Raw genomic sequence first — 17644 nt, 5'->3', positions numbered from 1 at the left:
ATTTTTCCTCATGTCCAATCTAAACCTCCCCTGGCGCAACTGGAGGCCATTTCCTCTCGTCCTATCACTTGTTACTTGGGAGAAGAGACCGACACCCACCTCGCTACAACCTCCTTTCAGGGAGTTGTAGAGAGCGATGAGGTCTCCCCTCAGCCTCCTTTTCCGCAGGCTAAAAAATCCATGTTTGGATTTTGATGGATTTGATAGTTTTGCCAGTGAGCATAAATTGCTTTGTCATGTTCTGATGATTTACAAGCTACGTTGCAGTATTTATATTCTTCCACTGATGCAAAATCTGATTGCGCAGTGGGCATGGCCCTGGAAGAGGCACTCTTCCCATGGGTTTCTTAAGGTCCAGTTGGGAGATGCGTTCTCACTGCTTTTAATGCTTTTGCTTACCTGCTAAAACAAGTCCTTTGTCCCAGGGGTTTTCAGTGTGCACTGTGTGTGTGGTCTGGGGATTGATTCTGTTTTGCTGCAGGGACGTTGGCTTGCAGAACAGTATATCTAGCAAAGCCTTTGTTTCTTAATCTTTCACCTCTTTGATATACTAGTTTAGTCCACCTGTGCCTTAACTTCCCATGTAAGAGAGATAGTAAAACTCTACCCCCTCCACCCCAAAGGAGGAAAAAATATCAAAAACTGCTGAAGCTTTAGGAAGGGTTTTAATAATCTTTTATATTCAGAAACACTTCTACCCAGTAAGAATATTATTAGTGTCTTTCTGTCTCCTAAAGTAGAAGCACTTTTGCTATACTCTTCTCTTCTACAGGGAATAACAGGGACATTGTGGTATCAGTCATCTGCAAATAAATGCTCTGTCACAGTTGTGGTGTTCATTTCGTGTGGAGAATGAACAGTAGAAATGGACAAACCCATAAAATGTGGTCATGCGTTGTTCCCCAATTACATAATAAGTAAGGATAAGAAAGTGTTATTGTAGGCTGGTAGAAGGCAGTTTCTCTAGTGTCTGAAAGTCTCAGAAGGCTTTACCAGTTTTTCAGTAATGGTATGACAGGATTTTTTGGATGGTGAGCAAAGAATTTTGGTTACTTAAACAAGAACATCTAAGGACTGGCAGAACTAAATATAGAGTCCTCCGTTCTGTCCTTGGTGTACCAGAATTACTTCTGTATTGTGAGTTTTGGGTGCTTTCCAAGTAAAGGCAGTGGCTTTTTGAAGTGAAAATGGGGATATTACTGAGTACAAATGAATCTTTGCTTCTTCAGTAATGCTGGCCACATGGCTCTCAACTGTGCATCGCTGATCTTCAGTGCAGGAAGATGGTGCCGACTTTCTAGAGAACAAACATTGTCTCTTTTTTCCAACCAAATGGGATTTATTGTCCACCAGGAAGCTGGTTTGGTACTTTCCCTCTGTGTCAGAGTGTAATGCCGCCTCATTTTTGTTTTTTCCTTGCTGTTAAAGATTTTAGACAAACTCCTAGACAGAGAGAGTCAAACTCACAAACCACAGACTCTGAGTTCCTTCTACTCATCCAGCAAACCTACAGTAGCAAATCAAAAATCTCCTTCCAAACATGCTGCCCAGTCCACTGCAGCGATCCAGCAGCTTCCAGGGACTTCTGTCACTCAGCAAGCTGCTGTAAGCACTGCAGTCCAGAGCAGTCCTGAGAACTTCGTGGAGAAGAGCGCACAGGGTAAGAGGTGCTGTGTAAGGCCTATGCTGAAACCCTTCTGTTATCAGTGCAAAACTGTCACTGTACATTTGTGTCTGTTTTCGGAAGTAGTCAGAGTGATTTGTATTACCATCTGGCTACTTGGTGGTTACTAGAATGTCGTTCCCCTGTTACCTGTTATGCTGGATGCATTTCGGTACACATTGTTGTTGCATAGAAATGCAAGCTAATTTTCAGGTTTTCCTATCTTGAGCCAGTTGTATAACCAGTTAACATAAAACTACTGTGACTCCATCTTTTAGGTTTGTATCACAGAGGTGCAGTATTTCAAAAAGTTACACACTGAGTCAGGTACCTTCCTGCAGGATAAATAACTAAGATTGCTGAAGGGCATTAGAGATAAATGTGGTTTTCTTCCAGCTGTGCCTCCACTTCAGTGGCAAACATCACATACAGCAGCATTTGGAGGAAAGCAGATGCTCTCTTATCTCTTCCCAAAGAGATCAATACTAGCTGAGGATGACTTCAATAAGGTTATGGTTGCTGGAGCATTTTTATTCTAAAATTTTTCCGTAGTTGTAGCAAATTGGCCCGGTCTCGGATGATATGCTTAATACTGAAAGAAAATTGAGATAATCTTGCTCATAAATACCACTCACTTTATAAAAATCCTGCATCTTTTGATGTTTATCTTTTTAATGGCCACATCTGGTTTTAGAGATACAGAAACAAATCATAATGTTTACCTTGTCACTGTCCTGTTTATGTAGAGAGCTCTCAGAGGTCCCCCTGTGAGCCAGCTGTGGAGTCCACTGTCTTGAAACAAGAGGGAAAGGTCCCCAGTCGTCTGGCCCTTGGAAACCGAGGTGGATACAATGGGAGATGCTGGGGTTCACCTGTCAGGCAGAAGAAGAAACACACAGGTAGGAACTGACTAATTCATACAGCATCTAGTGCTGTGCTAGGCAGCTTGCTGGGGTTTCAGCAATTCCCTTGCTCTTTCATTCCACTTGTCAGGCTTTCCTGTACTACTGAAGCAGTTCATTGTCTCTGAGGTGTTTGGCAAGGAGATATAGGTTTTGCTCCACAGATTTCCTGCCCCTGTCTGTATGGCAAGTTACCATACCTTTCTTGCGCCAGATGTGTTCTGGGTGATTGGATTAGATATCTGGAGCCGAATGATTGCTGGGCTCTGGGAGTGGAGCACTGTGCTCCTGGGTCCAGAAACAAATTCAGAGGAGCTGCTGCCTCTCTACACTTCTCTTGGGAAGGGTATAATTTAGAGGCTGAAGATGTGAAGAACCTTTGTGTAAATAGTGCAGCATATACCAGAAGGGTTTTCTTCATACTCGTACAATCTGTGGAACTTGACTTTGTATGTATATTTGCTTCTTGTTGTTATATTCTGCCACAAAGCTTGGCAGATGGAGTGAGGGGCTGGGATGGTGTGAAGGGGGAAATAAAGATACATTGTTCTGGGACTCTTCTGCTTTTTAATCCAAGAACTCCAAAATGACACTGATATCTATGGCCAAACTGACTAATTTAATCTCTCTTAATTTGCAAAGTTGAATGCCTGGCAACTGTAAGGCTGACTGTCACTGACACGACTGATCTTAGTTGGGACATTTACCAACCCTGGTGACATTACTGTGTTGGTTCTGGTGTTGTAGGCATGGCTAGTATTGACAGCAGCGCTCCTGAAACCACCTCTGACAGTTCTCCAACGCTCAGTCGGCGTCCGCTACGTGGGGGATGGGCAACAACATCCTGGGGCAGAGGACAGGACAGTGACAGCATCAGCAGTTCTTCAAGTGATTCGCTGGGATCTTCTTCTTCCAGTGGCAGTAGGAGAGCCAGTGGGGGAGCCCGTGCAAAGACTGTGGAAGTTGGCAGGTAATGAACAATACCAATGCATGGAGGCAACCTCTAGGCCTGATGTCAGGGCAAGTGTGCATCAGGGAGTACTTCCTTGGGAGCGTTTGCTTTGTTTCCTCTGGACCCTAAAGACAGGAACTCTGCACCCCAGCTAGTGAACTTGGGGTACTTGTTGCTGTCTGAAAGGTTCCTCTATCTTTTTCCTTTAGGTATAAAGGGAGGCGGCTGGAGAGCCATGCTCCTCATGTCCCAAACCAGCCCTCAGAAGCAGCTGCTCACTTCTACTTTGAATTGGCCAAGACAGTCCTTATCAAAGCAGGTGGAAACAGCAGTACCTCCATCTTCACCCACCCTTCCTCCAGTGGTGGGCACCAGGGACCACACCGCAACCTTCACCTCTGCGCCTTCGAGATTGGGCTGTATGCACTAGGGCTGCACAACTTCGTGTCTCCCAACTGGCTCTCTCGAACTTACTCCTCCCATGTCTCTTGGATCACAGGTTACAGCAAAACTTTATTGGGAAGCTTGTTTTTTGGGCAGGAAGGAGAGGGGGGAGGCGAGCTTATGCCCAAAAATGGTGATGCTGATGTGCTGTGGTATCCATGTAAGCTGGCTGACACAGCTGGCAGTACAAGCTGAGCACCAGTGATTTACATGGTGGTGCTTGTTTTGGCCTGGAAAGTTCCTGTGACCTGTTTCTTCTTGTTTATACTGCAACATCCTTCAGTCTTCAGAGCCATAGGCCACTTCTCACACAGAGACTGGTCTTAACTTCTCCTTCGGGGGGGCTCCTGAAGAGACAGACATTTGTCAAGTTTGAACATGCTCTTTGGCTGTGTTCAGAATTTCACTTTCTTCCTTCTTCTGTTTGCACCCAGACTACCTACTTTCTATCCACATGGCTTCTAGAGCCTGAAAAACACACCCTTGAAAAGTCGTATTTTCCTGACACGATGGAAATAGAGCGACAGTCCAGGCTGTGGTTTGTGGGTACTAAAATCAGCTATAGCAAGTTCCTCTCACTGCCTCAAATGCATCTTTAGCTTAACTTTGATAATGGTACCCTCACTCACTGCTTGCTTATTGAGGGCTCTTGCCTGTCCTCTGTTTTGGGAGGAAGAGCCTAAATTTGACTTAGAGCCTAAGGGGAGCAACTGGGCTCTGTTGCTGCTCCTGAAGGAAGTGAGGAGTGCAACTCCTGTTGAGGGAAAGCTGACTGGAACTGCTCTGGGCATACAGCGGTGTGAGAGTCTTCTCTTTTACTCTTAGGGCAGGCCATGGAGATTGGTAGCGCAGCCTTGAACATCTTGGTGGAGTGTTGGGATGGACATCTGACACCCCCAGAGGTAGCATCATTGGCAGACAGAGCTTCACGGGCCAGAGACTCCAACATGGTGCGGGCAGCTGCTGAACTGGCACTCAGCTGCCTGCCCCATGCCCATGCCCTGAACCCAAATGAGATCCAGAGGGCTCTGGTGCAGTGTAAAGAACAGGTGAGTATCACATGGGGACTGGCTAGTGCAAGCTGATTTTCGGCATCAAGGACGTGCTGTTACTTGTGGGATTGGTTCCTCTGCCACCGGACAGCCTTAATCCCAGTTCTGTGGATTTCTTATCTTTCATGAATAACTCTGGTTATTCTGCTGCATAGTTGTGATCTGTCTGCTCCCCATAGCGTCAGTCATTTTAGAGTGCCTTATACTTTTCTCCTGTTGTAGTTTTGCCTTCTTGTGTTTCTGGTTTTGCATTCTTCACTTCTGCTTTTCTTTCACTGCCCCCAGGACAATCTGATGCTGGAAAAGGCCTGTATGGCAGTAGAAGAGGCAGCCAAAGGAGGTGGTGTGTACCCAGAAGTCCTCTTTGAAGTAGCTCACCAGTGGTACTGGCTTTACGAACAGACTGTTGGTGGGACCCCAGCCCAGAGGGAAGGTGCCACTGGCCCCTGCAGTGCCAGTGGTGCACGGGCTGCCTCTGAAGCAGCACGTGGGTTGACAGACAACCGGGTGACCTCTGAGCCAACCACTGTAACAGTGGCAGCTGCGGTAACTGCGGCAGCAACAGTCATGCCGGTGATCTCTGTGGGGTCGACCATGTACCAGCAGCATACAATGGCAGGGCCGGCAATGGCACATACACACACGCAGGGCCTCCACCCTTACACCACCCTTCAGACTCACATCCCCTGTAATCCCCAGTATATTGGACACACTATCCAGCACATGCCGCGCCCAGCTGTCTTCCCGGTGCCTGGCTCAGCGTACCCGCAGGTGAGTTTTACCTGTGCCTTGTTCATTTACGGTGACTTTGTGTGGCTGCTTCCAGAAGGAGTGCATCTGACTGGGGAGAGTGTGGGGCTCAGACCTGCCGTGGCTTGAGATCTAGCTTCTGCTCTCACTTGCCGATTTGCGATACGTTCTTTGGCTCCTCAGCTCAGCTTTTGCATTATAAGGAGCCTTCTGTGGGTGCATGTAAAGTCTCAAGAGAATACAAAATATAATACATCAGTAGTTTTTAATTTTTATTGCTCTATAGTTTCTCAGAAGGCACTGGACAGAAAGGTTGTCTTCTTGAGAGCTTGCAGGCTAAATAGAGACTACAGAGGGAAAACCAAACAAAGGTTATTTTAACCTCTGCCTATTTTTGAAAGTTCTTGGAGTGGTTCTCTGCAAACTGATTAGATTTAAAAGGAGGAGGAGCAAGAAGATGTAATGGTCATGTGGTGCAACATAGTTTCTGTGCTGATTCTTCCTGTGCTTCCTCCTCCCGGTCAGACTGGACTTTGAATGCTCTGGGGTTTGTGTGGGGACATCATGTTTTGGACTACTTCTAAATGGCCAGGTGAAGTAGACATGACTGTTACTTATTTTCTGTTTTAGGGTGTCCATCCAGCATTCATAGGAGCACAGTACCCTTACTCGGTAACAACACCATCGTTGGCAGCTACAGCAGTGTCATTCCCTGGTGTGCCGGTCCCATCCATGACGCAGATTGCAGTGCATCCCTATCACAGTGAGACAGGACTGTCACTGTCTTCCAATGTAGCGAGTAAGTGTTACAGCCCTGGGCTGTGCATAGCATAGGTTTATTTACTGTGCATCCTAGCTGTACCCCAGTCGAGTCCTGCCCCTCATTGACCGCAGGTGGAACCAGGGTTCTTGCACTGAAAAGTTCTGACCAAATCTACCCCAGCCTAAAGATGCGCATGCTCGCGGGTACTGGGATTCATAATGGGGTCTGATTCAGCTAGTGGAGCTTTAATTTCTGTTTAGCTAAATTTCCAGTATGAGATTTTTTTGGCCTCTCAGACTAAAGTGTGTTTGGAACCCTCCTGGCCTTTGTGACTTCTAACTTATTAGAGCTTTATTCCCCCTCTCCTTAGGGCAAGATGAGCATAGATGATCTTGAGCAGGCTCTTGTGGTTCCTTTGGGTCAGATGAACAGAGAGTGCAGGAAGCAGGCAGCAGGCAGACTTCTGCTACAGTAGTACTAATAGATGTCTTTCCTGCCCGAAGGGATTGAAGGCAGCCAGTACCCGAAATGTGGAACTTCTGTAGAGAGGACAGGTGTTTTGGCAGGATCATGTCAATGGCAATCTGAACGATTGCTCACATGTTGTGTTGGGGCCACAGTGGTGGTGAAGACCCATCAAGCAGTGTGCAGCACTGGAGCAGCAGATGTTGACTGAATTGTGGATGTGCTCTCATTGCCATGGGGTTTTGCACCAGTGGGTCATGGCTGACCCAGGCTCTGTTATCCCCTTACTGGAGAGGCTGTAATGTTTGCCTATTTGTACATTTGCTTATCAGTGCTTTGCAACTCACCAGGTGCTGGAAGACTGGTACATGGGAAAACACAACACTTAAGAGCTGTGTTGTCCTCCTTCACATCCAGATTATCAGGAGAATCTTTTCAGTTATTTTTATCTTGCATTTTAATGCCAAAAAGCCACCACAAAAGCAATTAGAATAGTCCTGAAAGCCTCAGGATCTGAAAAGCATCCTTTACTTGACAGCCTTAGTCCTGGGCTGATGCTGTGACTCTTAATTGTGAGAAACCATTTCTGTACCACTCCAAAGAGTTATGAATCTTCCAGAACTGCTAACTCATCCTAGAGCACTTAAAATAATGAAAGGAAAAAACAACTCCACCCTTTCCAGTTGCCATTGTTTGTAGCTTACATAAACTTCTGTTTTCAGTTCTTAAAATACTGTTTCACTGTTCCTGGAGTACGTAGTCATGTGATGATGCTTGAGCTCTGGCAACAATTCAGCTCATTCTTACGGGTTATTCTCCTTGGCCAGACTTCAAATGCAGCATGGATTTTGCCCCACTTTGTGGGTTGTTTGGCACTGTGTGTCTGCTTGGTTGAGGAGGTCAGACAGATCTTTCCTGGGAGGCACATTGTTCTCAGGTATTCAACTATTCACTAGTAAACATTTAAAAAAAAAAAATGCTGGAGGTGGCAGGGGAAGAGGAGAAATCGGAACTTGGAGCATTGCCCAAGCTGGTGTAGTAGCACCACAGAGAAGCTGTGAAATAAGGGTAACAATGTGCACGCACCTAATGGCATCTCTGCTCTGGAATTCTCGGGCAAACCTTGCTTTTTCCTCTCCATACCTTTCTCGAGACGGAAACTTAGATAAACTTGAGTCCCTTGTCAGAGTACAGCTTACTGGCTCAGTATTAACTGTTGTCTATACAAGGTTAGGTGGTACAATGTAATGGATTTTCCTGTGATTTCCCTTGATTTTGCCCATGCTAGTTAAGAGTCTGAATGTGACAGAGCTTCTCAAGTTTCCTTACTGTTTTTGCTGTTGGTACGCGCTGCCAGTGTATGCAATGGCTGTTCTTTCCAAGGATGGATTGGAGGCTAGCCTCCAGTAACATTCTTCCCGCGTGGTAGCTGGATGGAGCCATAGCTGTCTTACAGCAGAAGTGGAGGAACCTCACAATGTTGGACTTTATCTTTGAGTGACTTAATACTGCTCCTGCTCAATGATTTTCCTCAGCAGTTTCTCATCAGGTGTAGACATGCACATGCTTGTTTCCTTGGACAAGAAATCAGAACCAGACATGTCATTTAATAATAGCAAAGACCTTTGAGACAGCACATGTATTTACATGTAAAACATGGATGATATGCATGTTCATGGTATACTGCAAAAGAGATGGACAACCGTGTAACTGACCCCCTTCAGGCCCTACTTGCAAACAAAATACAGATATTCCTGGCCTATTGTATTTCAGTTGTATGTCTGTAGTTTTTGGTTGCTGTATTGTTCTGTTTAGGGGAACAGAACACTACGTTGTCCGGGGCGGTCAGGTGAGGGAGATGATGGCCCAAGTAAACCTTCTTTTAGGCTGGTGGTGGGTCCTAATGCTGCTGTTTTGCTCTCTTCAGTAGGAAGTGTCCATGCAGGATCAACGTTCCCAGCGATTCAGGGGGCTTCCTTGACAACTCTGTCCTCACAGCCCAACTCCCTTGTTACAGGGGGTTTTCCTGCCGAGGATGAGCAGCACAGTCAGCCTGTGAGCCCCCAGGGTCTGCACTACCTCCACTCCGCATACCGAGTTGGTAAGGACGGCCAAGTGGGTTTCTATGGCCCCTTCGAGAGGGATTCAGGGCAAGGCTGCAGGTTTTCACTATTATTTGGCAATTTGCTACTGCACCGGTTGGGGGTGATGGCATCTTAGCTACATGGGGAAAGCCAGTTCATGATCATATGTGGAGGCTAAAGATGGAGACAAAGCAATAGAAGATTGAACAGTTGCTGTTGAGAGCCGTCAGCGTAGAAGAGAAAACTGAGTGGGTTAGAGCTGGGAAGAGTCTTGCCTTTCAGCAGGTGTATGCAAAGGAGTCTGGATAGGGCTCTGAGGATGTGGTTGTGTAAGTTGTGACTATGCGAAAAAATGGAGTTCAGCTCCTGCTCCTCATGGGTGGTGCAGGCACACCTCTAGTTTAATAATACCGGTTGAGTCTTCCGAGGCACAGAGGGATGTGCCCTGTGCCCTCTAGCTAGATTGTTGAAGACTGACATGGAAGGAACTTATATTTTGTGGGGAGTGGGTATGTAATTAGCATTCTTTTCCCAGTCACGCTGGTTATGAGGAAATAGAGTCTCTGCCTGAACTGCAGTTGGTACAAGGATATCAGTCTTGGGGTTTGTGATTGAGCTTAAGACTGCAGTAAGCTACTCGTACATAGTCGTGGTCCAACCCAGTGGATACTTGGGGAGGGAGAAGGGAGCCTCTAAGATAAGCAAAGCCATCCCAGGGCAGCAAACGAAGAGAAACAGCAAGAAAATGCAAGGGGGGCTATCTGGAGGTTGCTTGAAGTTTTTTTTTTTGTTGAAAGCTAGAGTAGAAAGTACTTGTTAGACAGAAAGGGGTGCAGATGTCATTGGAAACATCGCACTGGTAAGTGGTAAACCATGAAAAGCATTTAATAGTCTGAATAACAGAGAAGCGGGTGGGGGAAGAGGGTCTGGAATACCAAGACATAGTGCCTGTTGGTATTTTAAAACTTTTTAAATGGGTGGATTTGTGTGAAGAATGTAGTGGAATAAATGAAATGTTTCCAGATTGGCAATACTGCAGCTCAGCGTTGGCTTGTTGTCTTGTAGCTGAGTAGGTTGATGTGCGTAGCTTCTCTGCTGCAAAATTTGGAGCAAATGCATTGCTTTCAGGACACCTCTTGTAGTGCAGCCTTTGGGGCTATCTGCTTGACCCTGCTGTAGGTGCTAGCAGAGTCTCTCTTTGCAGCTCTAGTGAGGTGTGATGGCAGTGCAGATTTCCGAACCTGGAGCAGCAGATCCAGATGTTCTTGCAGATACTTCCTGTGGTGAGAGGCTCCAAGATGGGCCTTTTGTTTCCCTCTGGACTCTTTGGAGCTAGGGAATTTTCTGCTGATGAAGGACAGGCCAATCAGGTTGTGTTGCAATGAGTGAAGTGCTAGACTAAGTCTTACTGGGCAGAAGTGCTGCTTGACTCTGGCTGCCCCTTTCTCACAGGGATGCTGGCTCTGGAGATGCTTGGCCGAAGAGCTCACAACGACCATCCCAACAACTTCTCCCGCAGCCCACCCTACACGGAGGATGTAAAATGGCTCCTTGGGTTAGCTGCGAAGTTAGGTAAGGCTCAGAGCAGTACTTCAGCAGAAATCCACTTGCTGGGATTTGGACCGTGGTGGGAAAAAGCTCTCCAAAGAGTGAAAGATTGGGTGAACCTGATATCTGATCCAATTTCTGAGAATGTTTCAGAAGATCCCTGCTGCTCTTTCATCTAGGCAGTTGTCCCATTTCTGGGTTCTGTAGGCGTGCTGTTGAATTTTGAGGCACTGGATGAAGTGCATGGGGTTGGACAGGGCTCAGAACTTGTATTTCTTCCATTCTATAACAACAACTTTTTCTTTTCCCTTTCCACTATCTTGTAGGTATTCCTCTTTCTTATGTAGGTTTATACCTTCTGTGAAGACCTTTTATAGCAATAGGTGCTTAAACCACCAATTGTTTGGTTTTTCTGGTTTTGTTTTTACTTCCACATTGCTCTTGGATCTTTTTTGTCAGTTCATTTTTTTAATTCTTTCATCAGCAGTAAGAACTTAAAAAAACCCAACCTCTGCAAACAGCCTGTCTAGTGGCATGGCTTCTCCTGCTGCTGCTGGGGGAGCTCCGCTGTAGGCAGCAGTGGGGAAGCTTGACTGTCTCTCCACGCTCCCTAAGGCCTGAGTGTTGGAGCGTCTAGGTGCTTCCTAGGTGGGGAGGCAAGAAGCAGTGGGAGGAGGTGCCATGTATCCTTGCTTCTGTAGTTACCTTGCACATCAGTTTTCTTTCATATCCCCTTTAAAGAGAGGTGAACTGGGAATATCAGTGACTGAGGTGGTACCTGGTCTCTACTCAGACCTGATGGATATATCAGAATGATCTCTTGTCCCCATGAGTTTGCTAGAGTGTCTCCCCTGAGCCTGCTGGAGGATACATTACACTGAGAAGAAGGTGCTCCAAATCCAGGTTTTTGCTGGGAGGTACCTGATTTCTTGTGTTCCTCTTACCTTAACGCTGTTGTTCTGACTTCTCCTTCCTGTGCAGGTGTAAACTATGTGCATCAGTTTTGCGTTGGTGCAGCCAAGGGGGTGCTGAGCCCTTTTGTGCTCCAGGAGATCATCATGGAAGCTCTACAGAGGCTCAACCCTGCCCATGTGCACAACCACCTGCGTACCCCAGCCTTCCACCAGCTGGTGCAGAGGTGCCAACAGGCCTACATGCAGGTAACGTATGGCCTGTCTTCCTGCCTGTCAAAGCTGCCAGGCCATTGCCTGCCTTGCAGGTACTGCCTGCGTGTGTGTGTGCAGAGGGGAAGGGGACCTTGGGTACTGGTAGCTGAACTGGTCCATTGCCTGATGCATCCCTCTCCCTCAGTAGGGACTAGAATAGGCATCGCTTGCCTGTATGGAGGCTGCATCATTGTACTGCTTCTTCCAAGGCCTCTTGCCTCCTGTGCTCACCACAAAGGATGGGGTGGCTCTGTGTTCCCTGTCCACTTTCTTCCTCTCTCCAAATGCTACCTGTACCTTTTAACTTCTGTACTTTGTCCTTGCTATGTTTTCAGGCCCCCTGCCCACCTCCCTTCGTAGCCTATCTTTTTTTCTTTCCTTGTTTGTAGCCTGTCTTCCCCTCGTCATGAAGCCCTGGCATGGCTGTCTGGTGTGCCAGTGCTAGCACTAATAGTGGAAGTGGCTTGGTCAGCTACCAGTATGGATGAGATATCTCAGGATTTATTGAAACCAGGACAAGTGTGTTTCAGTGAGTCAGCTGGAATACCAGAGCTGCCTGTTCCTTAAAACAGTGTAAACAGGATACACCACATGTACCTACTTCTCTTGAATAAACGACCAGAAGGGTGATTCTGTAGACATACTGTCCAGGTTGGATTAGCTATCCTATCTCCTAGGTGATATTTTTGAGAAATGACAGCTTCTTCACTTAAGCTCTTTTTCTGAGCTACATGAGGGAAATAGATTTCTCAAAAGCTGGACCTGCAGTTTTGGGGCCTTAGTTGAGAAGCTGATGGAAGTGACAGTGCTAAGCTAAGCCTAGAGGTATTTTGTAGCAACTTAGTGTAAGCCTTACTCCTTCCATACCCGTTAGCAAAGTAGATGTCCAGTGAACATGCTGGGTCCCCACGTATAACCTGCAGAATGAATGGTATGAGGGTTAGATGCTGGTGGGTGGTGGGGTAGAGTGTTAGCTGGCCCTTTTGCGCTGTACTATGGCACAATTTGGTGCTCATGGGGGAGAGCACCTGTTGTTGTTGTGTGGTGCATTTTGGTGCTCTGAGGGGACACTCGCCTTGGCCGTGTTAGGATGTAAGATACAGCACTGCTGCCTTTTGAGCTAGCTCTCCTCTGTCAGAGCCTCTGAGTCTTGGGACCTCTCGTGGGGTAACAGGATCATGTGACATATCGCCCTGGCAGCTCTTGAGTCCTCCTCTGAGTGTCACCAGCGTGAGGGTGGTGAGCAAATACCTTAAGGCTCTTTCCCTGTTCCCATCCAGTACATCCATCATCGGCTGATCCATCTCACTCCAGCTGACTACGATGACTTTGTGAATGCCATCCGCAGCGCCAGAAGCGCCTTCTGCCTGACTCCCATGGGCATGATGCAGTTTAACGATATTCTCCAGAACCTAAAGCGCAGCAAGCAGACAAAGGAGCTGTGGCAAAGGGTCTCTCTGGAAATGACCACCTTCTCGCCGTGACAGCAGGCGGAGCTCCACGGACACACAACCCTTTGCCCCACATAGTTGTAGTTCCATTTACACCATCCTTCCTTCTGGTGTCTTTTTTATTTTAGTTTTAACTTGTTGGAAACCACTGATCTGATGTATTTATACCATGACATTCCTCTCCAGCACTGTTGCGTGTTGGCGCTCTGCTTTGCTCGCTCTTCCTCCTCCTTCCCAGTGGGCTGCAGGCTTCAGAAGCATCAGGAAACGAGAAGGAAGTTGAGCTGGCTGCCCTGTGGTGTAGTCACTGCTTTTTTCCCTGAGCCCCTGGAGGCTGTCCTGCGAGCAGTTTGCAGTGTGATTACGCACGTGTTAGAGGGGTGGGGGATTCTGTCTTAAATATTTATTTTGGCATTTATAAATATGTAAACTTCTTTTTTTTTTTTGTATGGGCTTCTCTTACTCCACACACCATCTCCTGTCGGGAGAGGCTGGGACTGCTGTGCACAGCCAGTGCTCCCTCCATTCCTTTCAGCACCTCCTGCTGAGAGAAGCTGAGACTGGAGTAGCAGGGCCAGGGCCACCTCTGCGGCTTTCTGCAGCAACTGCTGAGGGCAGAGGCTGGAGCTTGGGCAGTCAGAGTCCATGACTGTGCTGAGCTGCTTGGAGACTGCCAGAAGTGCTTGGGCTCTTTCTCAGGAGTGTCCCTCGCTGGGCCCTGCTGGCTTGTAGGATGTTTTGATCCTGGTCGTTCCAAGTTGTACAATCGTGTTTCTTTTGGCTGGGGTATTACTCTCCTGTTATCAGTTTCTTATCCCTTGTCTCTTCTCGTTTCCTGATTAAACACTCGTTTTCTTAGACTGACTCTCTTCTCTCTGCCATGATGTTGACAGTCTGATGGAGCTGGCCACCTGTGTGTCAGTGGGAGCTCCTGTGAGCCCTGGTGGATAGCTGTCCTGCCTTGGGGAACAGCAGTCCAGCACAAGGCAGGTGGCCAGAGCTTTTACACAAGCTATGAGCCAGGAGTTCCTTGCCTGGTACTGCTCTGAGAATGACATGCCTCTGCAGAGGCTGAGGTACGTGCGGACTGGGTCGTTGATGGGTGTCAGGGGAGTTGGTGGTAAGCCTGGGATATTCTGCCTATGCTTCCGCCAGCCACTAGGTTCCTTTTCTGGTCTCGACACCGGTGATATCGTGTGGTAATGTGGAGCTTTGTATTTCCAAAGCAGTGTGCAAAACAGTAGCTGCTCTCCCTTGACATAATTGTTAAAGAAGGCTAGTGGTCTGCTCCCTGTGTTTAGAGAGATGTTTGGTGGACTATGCAAGATATCCAATAGGGACAGCATTGCAGAAAACTGGTTTTAGAAAGCTTTTATTTTTACGCCAAGGAAATTTAAAAGGCTACTGCCATTTGTAAGCATACAAACACGTACATTTCAGGGCTTTTAAAACTGGAAGTCAGATGATTGATGGATGTTAAGAATCCAATTTCTCAGTAGTAATGTATTTTGCTTCTTACTTGGGTTTAGCCAATGATAATGGGGATCTTTTAGTTTCTGCAAGCTAGAAATATGTGCCTGTTTGTATTTGATATTTTCAATGATACTCTTAAAAAATAAGCAAACTAACTCATAGGCATAGGGCAGAACAGATGAACAGGCTCCCTTGGTTTGACTTTGTGTACTGCACAGACCAGAGAGTGTGACTGAGGTTCCTCTAATTCTGATTGTTCGACAGTAACTATTTAAAGATCTCCTTACAGCCCTTTGTATTCCTCCATAAGGTGTCTAGTTACATGCTAACTATAAATGCTGATGTTTGTAAGAATGTGTTAAGTTTTGTGGTTTTTAAACTAAACTCCATGTTGATTATGAGCTGCCTGTTATTGGGCAAAACTCCTGGATTTGACTGGAGAGCACAGCCTGATGTCTGGAAGATTTGGGTTCCTGGAGCACTTTCTGTGCTCTCTGGTTCTTGCATGTTCAGAGCTGGGAAAAGAGTTTGGAGAAAAATGAGTTTTCTAATAAAGTCTAATCTTTTCCTTTCTACTGCTTATAGGAGAAAATTAGGGGAAGAGAAGGGAGCATCTTCTAGAAGGAAAGAAGCAGAAGGGAAATGGGCAAAAGAGCTGAATGTGTTAAATATCAGGAGTAGAAGTGACTGTTACTGCATTGAGGATTTGGACTGAATGGGGAAATGAAATGGCAGAGCTTTATCTGTGATATCTATTAGAAGACTACACTTAGACCCTGAGCAGGCAAGTTTTCAGACTACTGTAATTAAAAAACACCAGGAGCACGAGAGCACTGTCACCAATGTCTTTGTTTCGGGAAAATACAGTGGAGCTGCTTACCGTGAGGTTAGAATGGACTTTATCTGGAAGTGTACTTGCTTTCATCCTGTGTAGCCCCCATAAAGACTGTAAGAGAAAAGAAATCACAGTGCCCATTACTTTTCACTGTGCTCAAAACTTTCTCTCTTTGGTTATTTTACCCATTCTAGTCCTCGTACAGATTGCACTGCTTCCATATGACAGACCCTGTCAGAGTTGTCTTCCAGCAGCTGCAGAGCCCAAACAGAGGAAGAGCCAGGGAATCTCACCTCAGGCTGACATTGACTGAACAAGCAGCTCAGTGGTATGAGGCACAGGTCAGTAGTTTCAGAAGTTTCGTCTTTTCTCTGAAAAAATTCCTCAGAGTGAGCAGACAGAGATGGGAGCTGTGTGGAGGTGCTGCACACTCATTTGTTCAGGTCTTCCAGAACACACTTTCGGTCCTGGATCTCTGCATCTGTTAATCTGTTGTTGTTCCTGAGCCGTATCCCATGGAAATATATCTGAGCAAGGACAGGAGAAAGTAACAAAGGAGGTGATGATGTTTTTTCTTGCCATGTGGCTGGGAGGTTCTTGAGGTATTTTTCCTTTATAGGAGATGAGATGAGCCCTGGTGGCCCCAGAAGCATTAATCTGCTATTAAAGCAGAAAAATTATTACCCAGTGCAGTCTTGTTAGTTTGGTCACTATTCCATGAGTGGGGAAAATACTTAGGCTCAGAAATTCTGAAAAGTCATTTCAGCAGAAGACCTGTAGAAGAACAGAGGTCGCAGCCAACTCAGATTTCCTTTGACTTTCAGGTAACCCATGTGTTTTTTCACGTAGAGTAAATGTTCTCTAGGTCCTTGCCCTTACCAGCAACACATGAAGCGGCTGCAGTGAGCTGGATGCTTTAGAGCTCTTCCAGTGTAGAAATGGTTTTACATAGCTGAGAAGCTGTTTTCTGTGTTGGCTACCGCCTCTTCCCAGGCTGGGCAGCAGCAAATGCTGAACTTAGTCAGTACTAATAACCACAGGTATTTGCCTGGATAGGGCCTGGCCCCCACTTGCATGAAGACAGATGACATTCTGTGATGGGAGACCTTGCAATGGGTTATTGTCATGTTTGGTGAAGTCTAATTCACTGTCCGTTCCTTGAAGGTAAGATGAATAAGGTCTTTAGACTATACTTCTTCCTGTGTCTTCTGTTCACAGTGACTTGCTTTCACTTGCCAGATTTGTTTTCTCTTGTGACCATAGGAAATATACTTTCCCTTTTAGCTGTTAGTGTCTCTGGAAATAACAGCTCACTTCAGTGGGGAGTGGGAGAAGTCAAATTTGTACAGGTGCAGATGAAACCAACTGAGAAGTGGCTTATGTCTTTACTGCAAGATACCCGTGGGCCAGTTTTCTGGCCTGCTAGTGTTGAAGATCAAACTGCTTAATAGTGGTAATGAGGGCAGTGTGCTAAGGCCAGCCTTGCACTCTGACTTAACCCACTGTCTGCACTTGAAGTTTCATGCGTACTTCAGCTAAACAATCTGGCATGGTGCATAGATGTGCATTTTGATGCTCTGTCCAGGGATCAGTACATGCAGATAAAAGCAGATGGTGTTCCAGTGTTAGGACCACATCATAGAATCATAGAATGGTTTGGGTTGCAAGAGACCTTAAAGATCATCTAGTTCCAACCCCCCTGCCATGGTCGGGGACATCTTCCACTAGACCAGGTTGCTCAGAGCCCCATCCAACCTGGCCTTGAACACTTCCAGGGATGGGGCATCCACCACCTCTCTGGGCAACCTGTGCCAGTGCCTCACCACCCTTGTAGTGAAGAATTTTTTCCTTATATCTAATCTAAATCTGCCCTTCCCATCCAACCTGGCCTTGAACACTTCCAGGGATGGGGCATCCACCACCTCTCTGGGCAACCTGTGCCAGTGCCTCACCACCCTTGTAGTGAAGAATTTTTTCCTTATATCTAATCTAAATCTACCCTTCTTCAGTTTAAAGCTATTACCCCATGTCCTATCGCTACATGCCCTTGTTAAAAGTCCCTCTCCAGCTTTCTTGTAGGTCCCCTTCCGGCACTG

At 46.6% G+C, this 17644-nt stretch overlaps 1 protein-coding gene across 1 annotated transcript in view; it reads left to right on the top strand.

The window, feature by feature from the left end:
* Window positions 1–14105, top strand: part of ZSWIM8 (zinc finger SWIM-type containing 8) — a 51813-nt gene extending 37708 nt beyond the window's left edge. Inside the window, exons 16-26 of the mRNA XM_019471622.1 lie at window positions 1429–1660; window positions 2410–2562; window positions 3313–3535; window positions 3727–4016; window positions 4787–5010; window positions 5299–5784; window positions 6394–6562; window positions 8919–9092; window positions 10528–10647; window positions 11605–11783; window positions 13070–14105. Coding sequence (XP_019327167.1) covers window positions 1429–1660; window positions 2410–2562; window positions 3313–3535; window positions 3727–4016; window positions 4787–5010; window positions 5299–5784; window positions 6394–6562; window positions 8919–9092; window positions 10528–10647; window positions 11605–11783; window positions 13070–13273 — 2454 coding nt within the window. The 3' untranslated portion in view covers window positions 13274–14105. The remainder of the gene's footprint in view (window positions 1–1428; window positions 1661–2409; window positions 2563–3312; window positions 3536–3726; window positions 4017–4786; window positions 5011–5298; window positions 5785–6393; window positions 6563–8918; window positions 9093–10527; window positions 10648–11604; window positions 11784–13069) is intronic.
* The last annotated feature ends 3539 nt before the right edge of the window (window positions 14106–17644 follow it).

The sequence above is a fragment of the Aptenodytes forsteri genome, unplaced genomic scaffold (genome assembly GCF_000699145.1).
Source record: "Aptenodytes forsteri isolate BGI_AS27 unplaced genomic scaffold, ASM69914v1 Scaffold15, whole genome shotgun sequence".
NCBI lineage: Eukaryota > Metazoa > Chordata > Aves > Sphenisciformes > Spheniscidae > Aptenodytes > Aptenodytes forsteri.
This window is presented reverse-complemented; position numbering and strand designations above follow the sequence as displayed.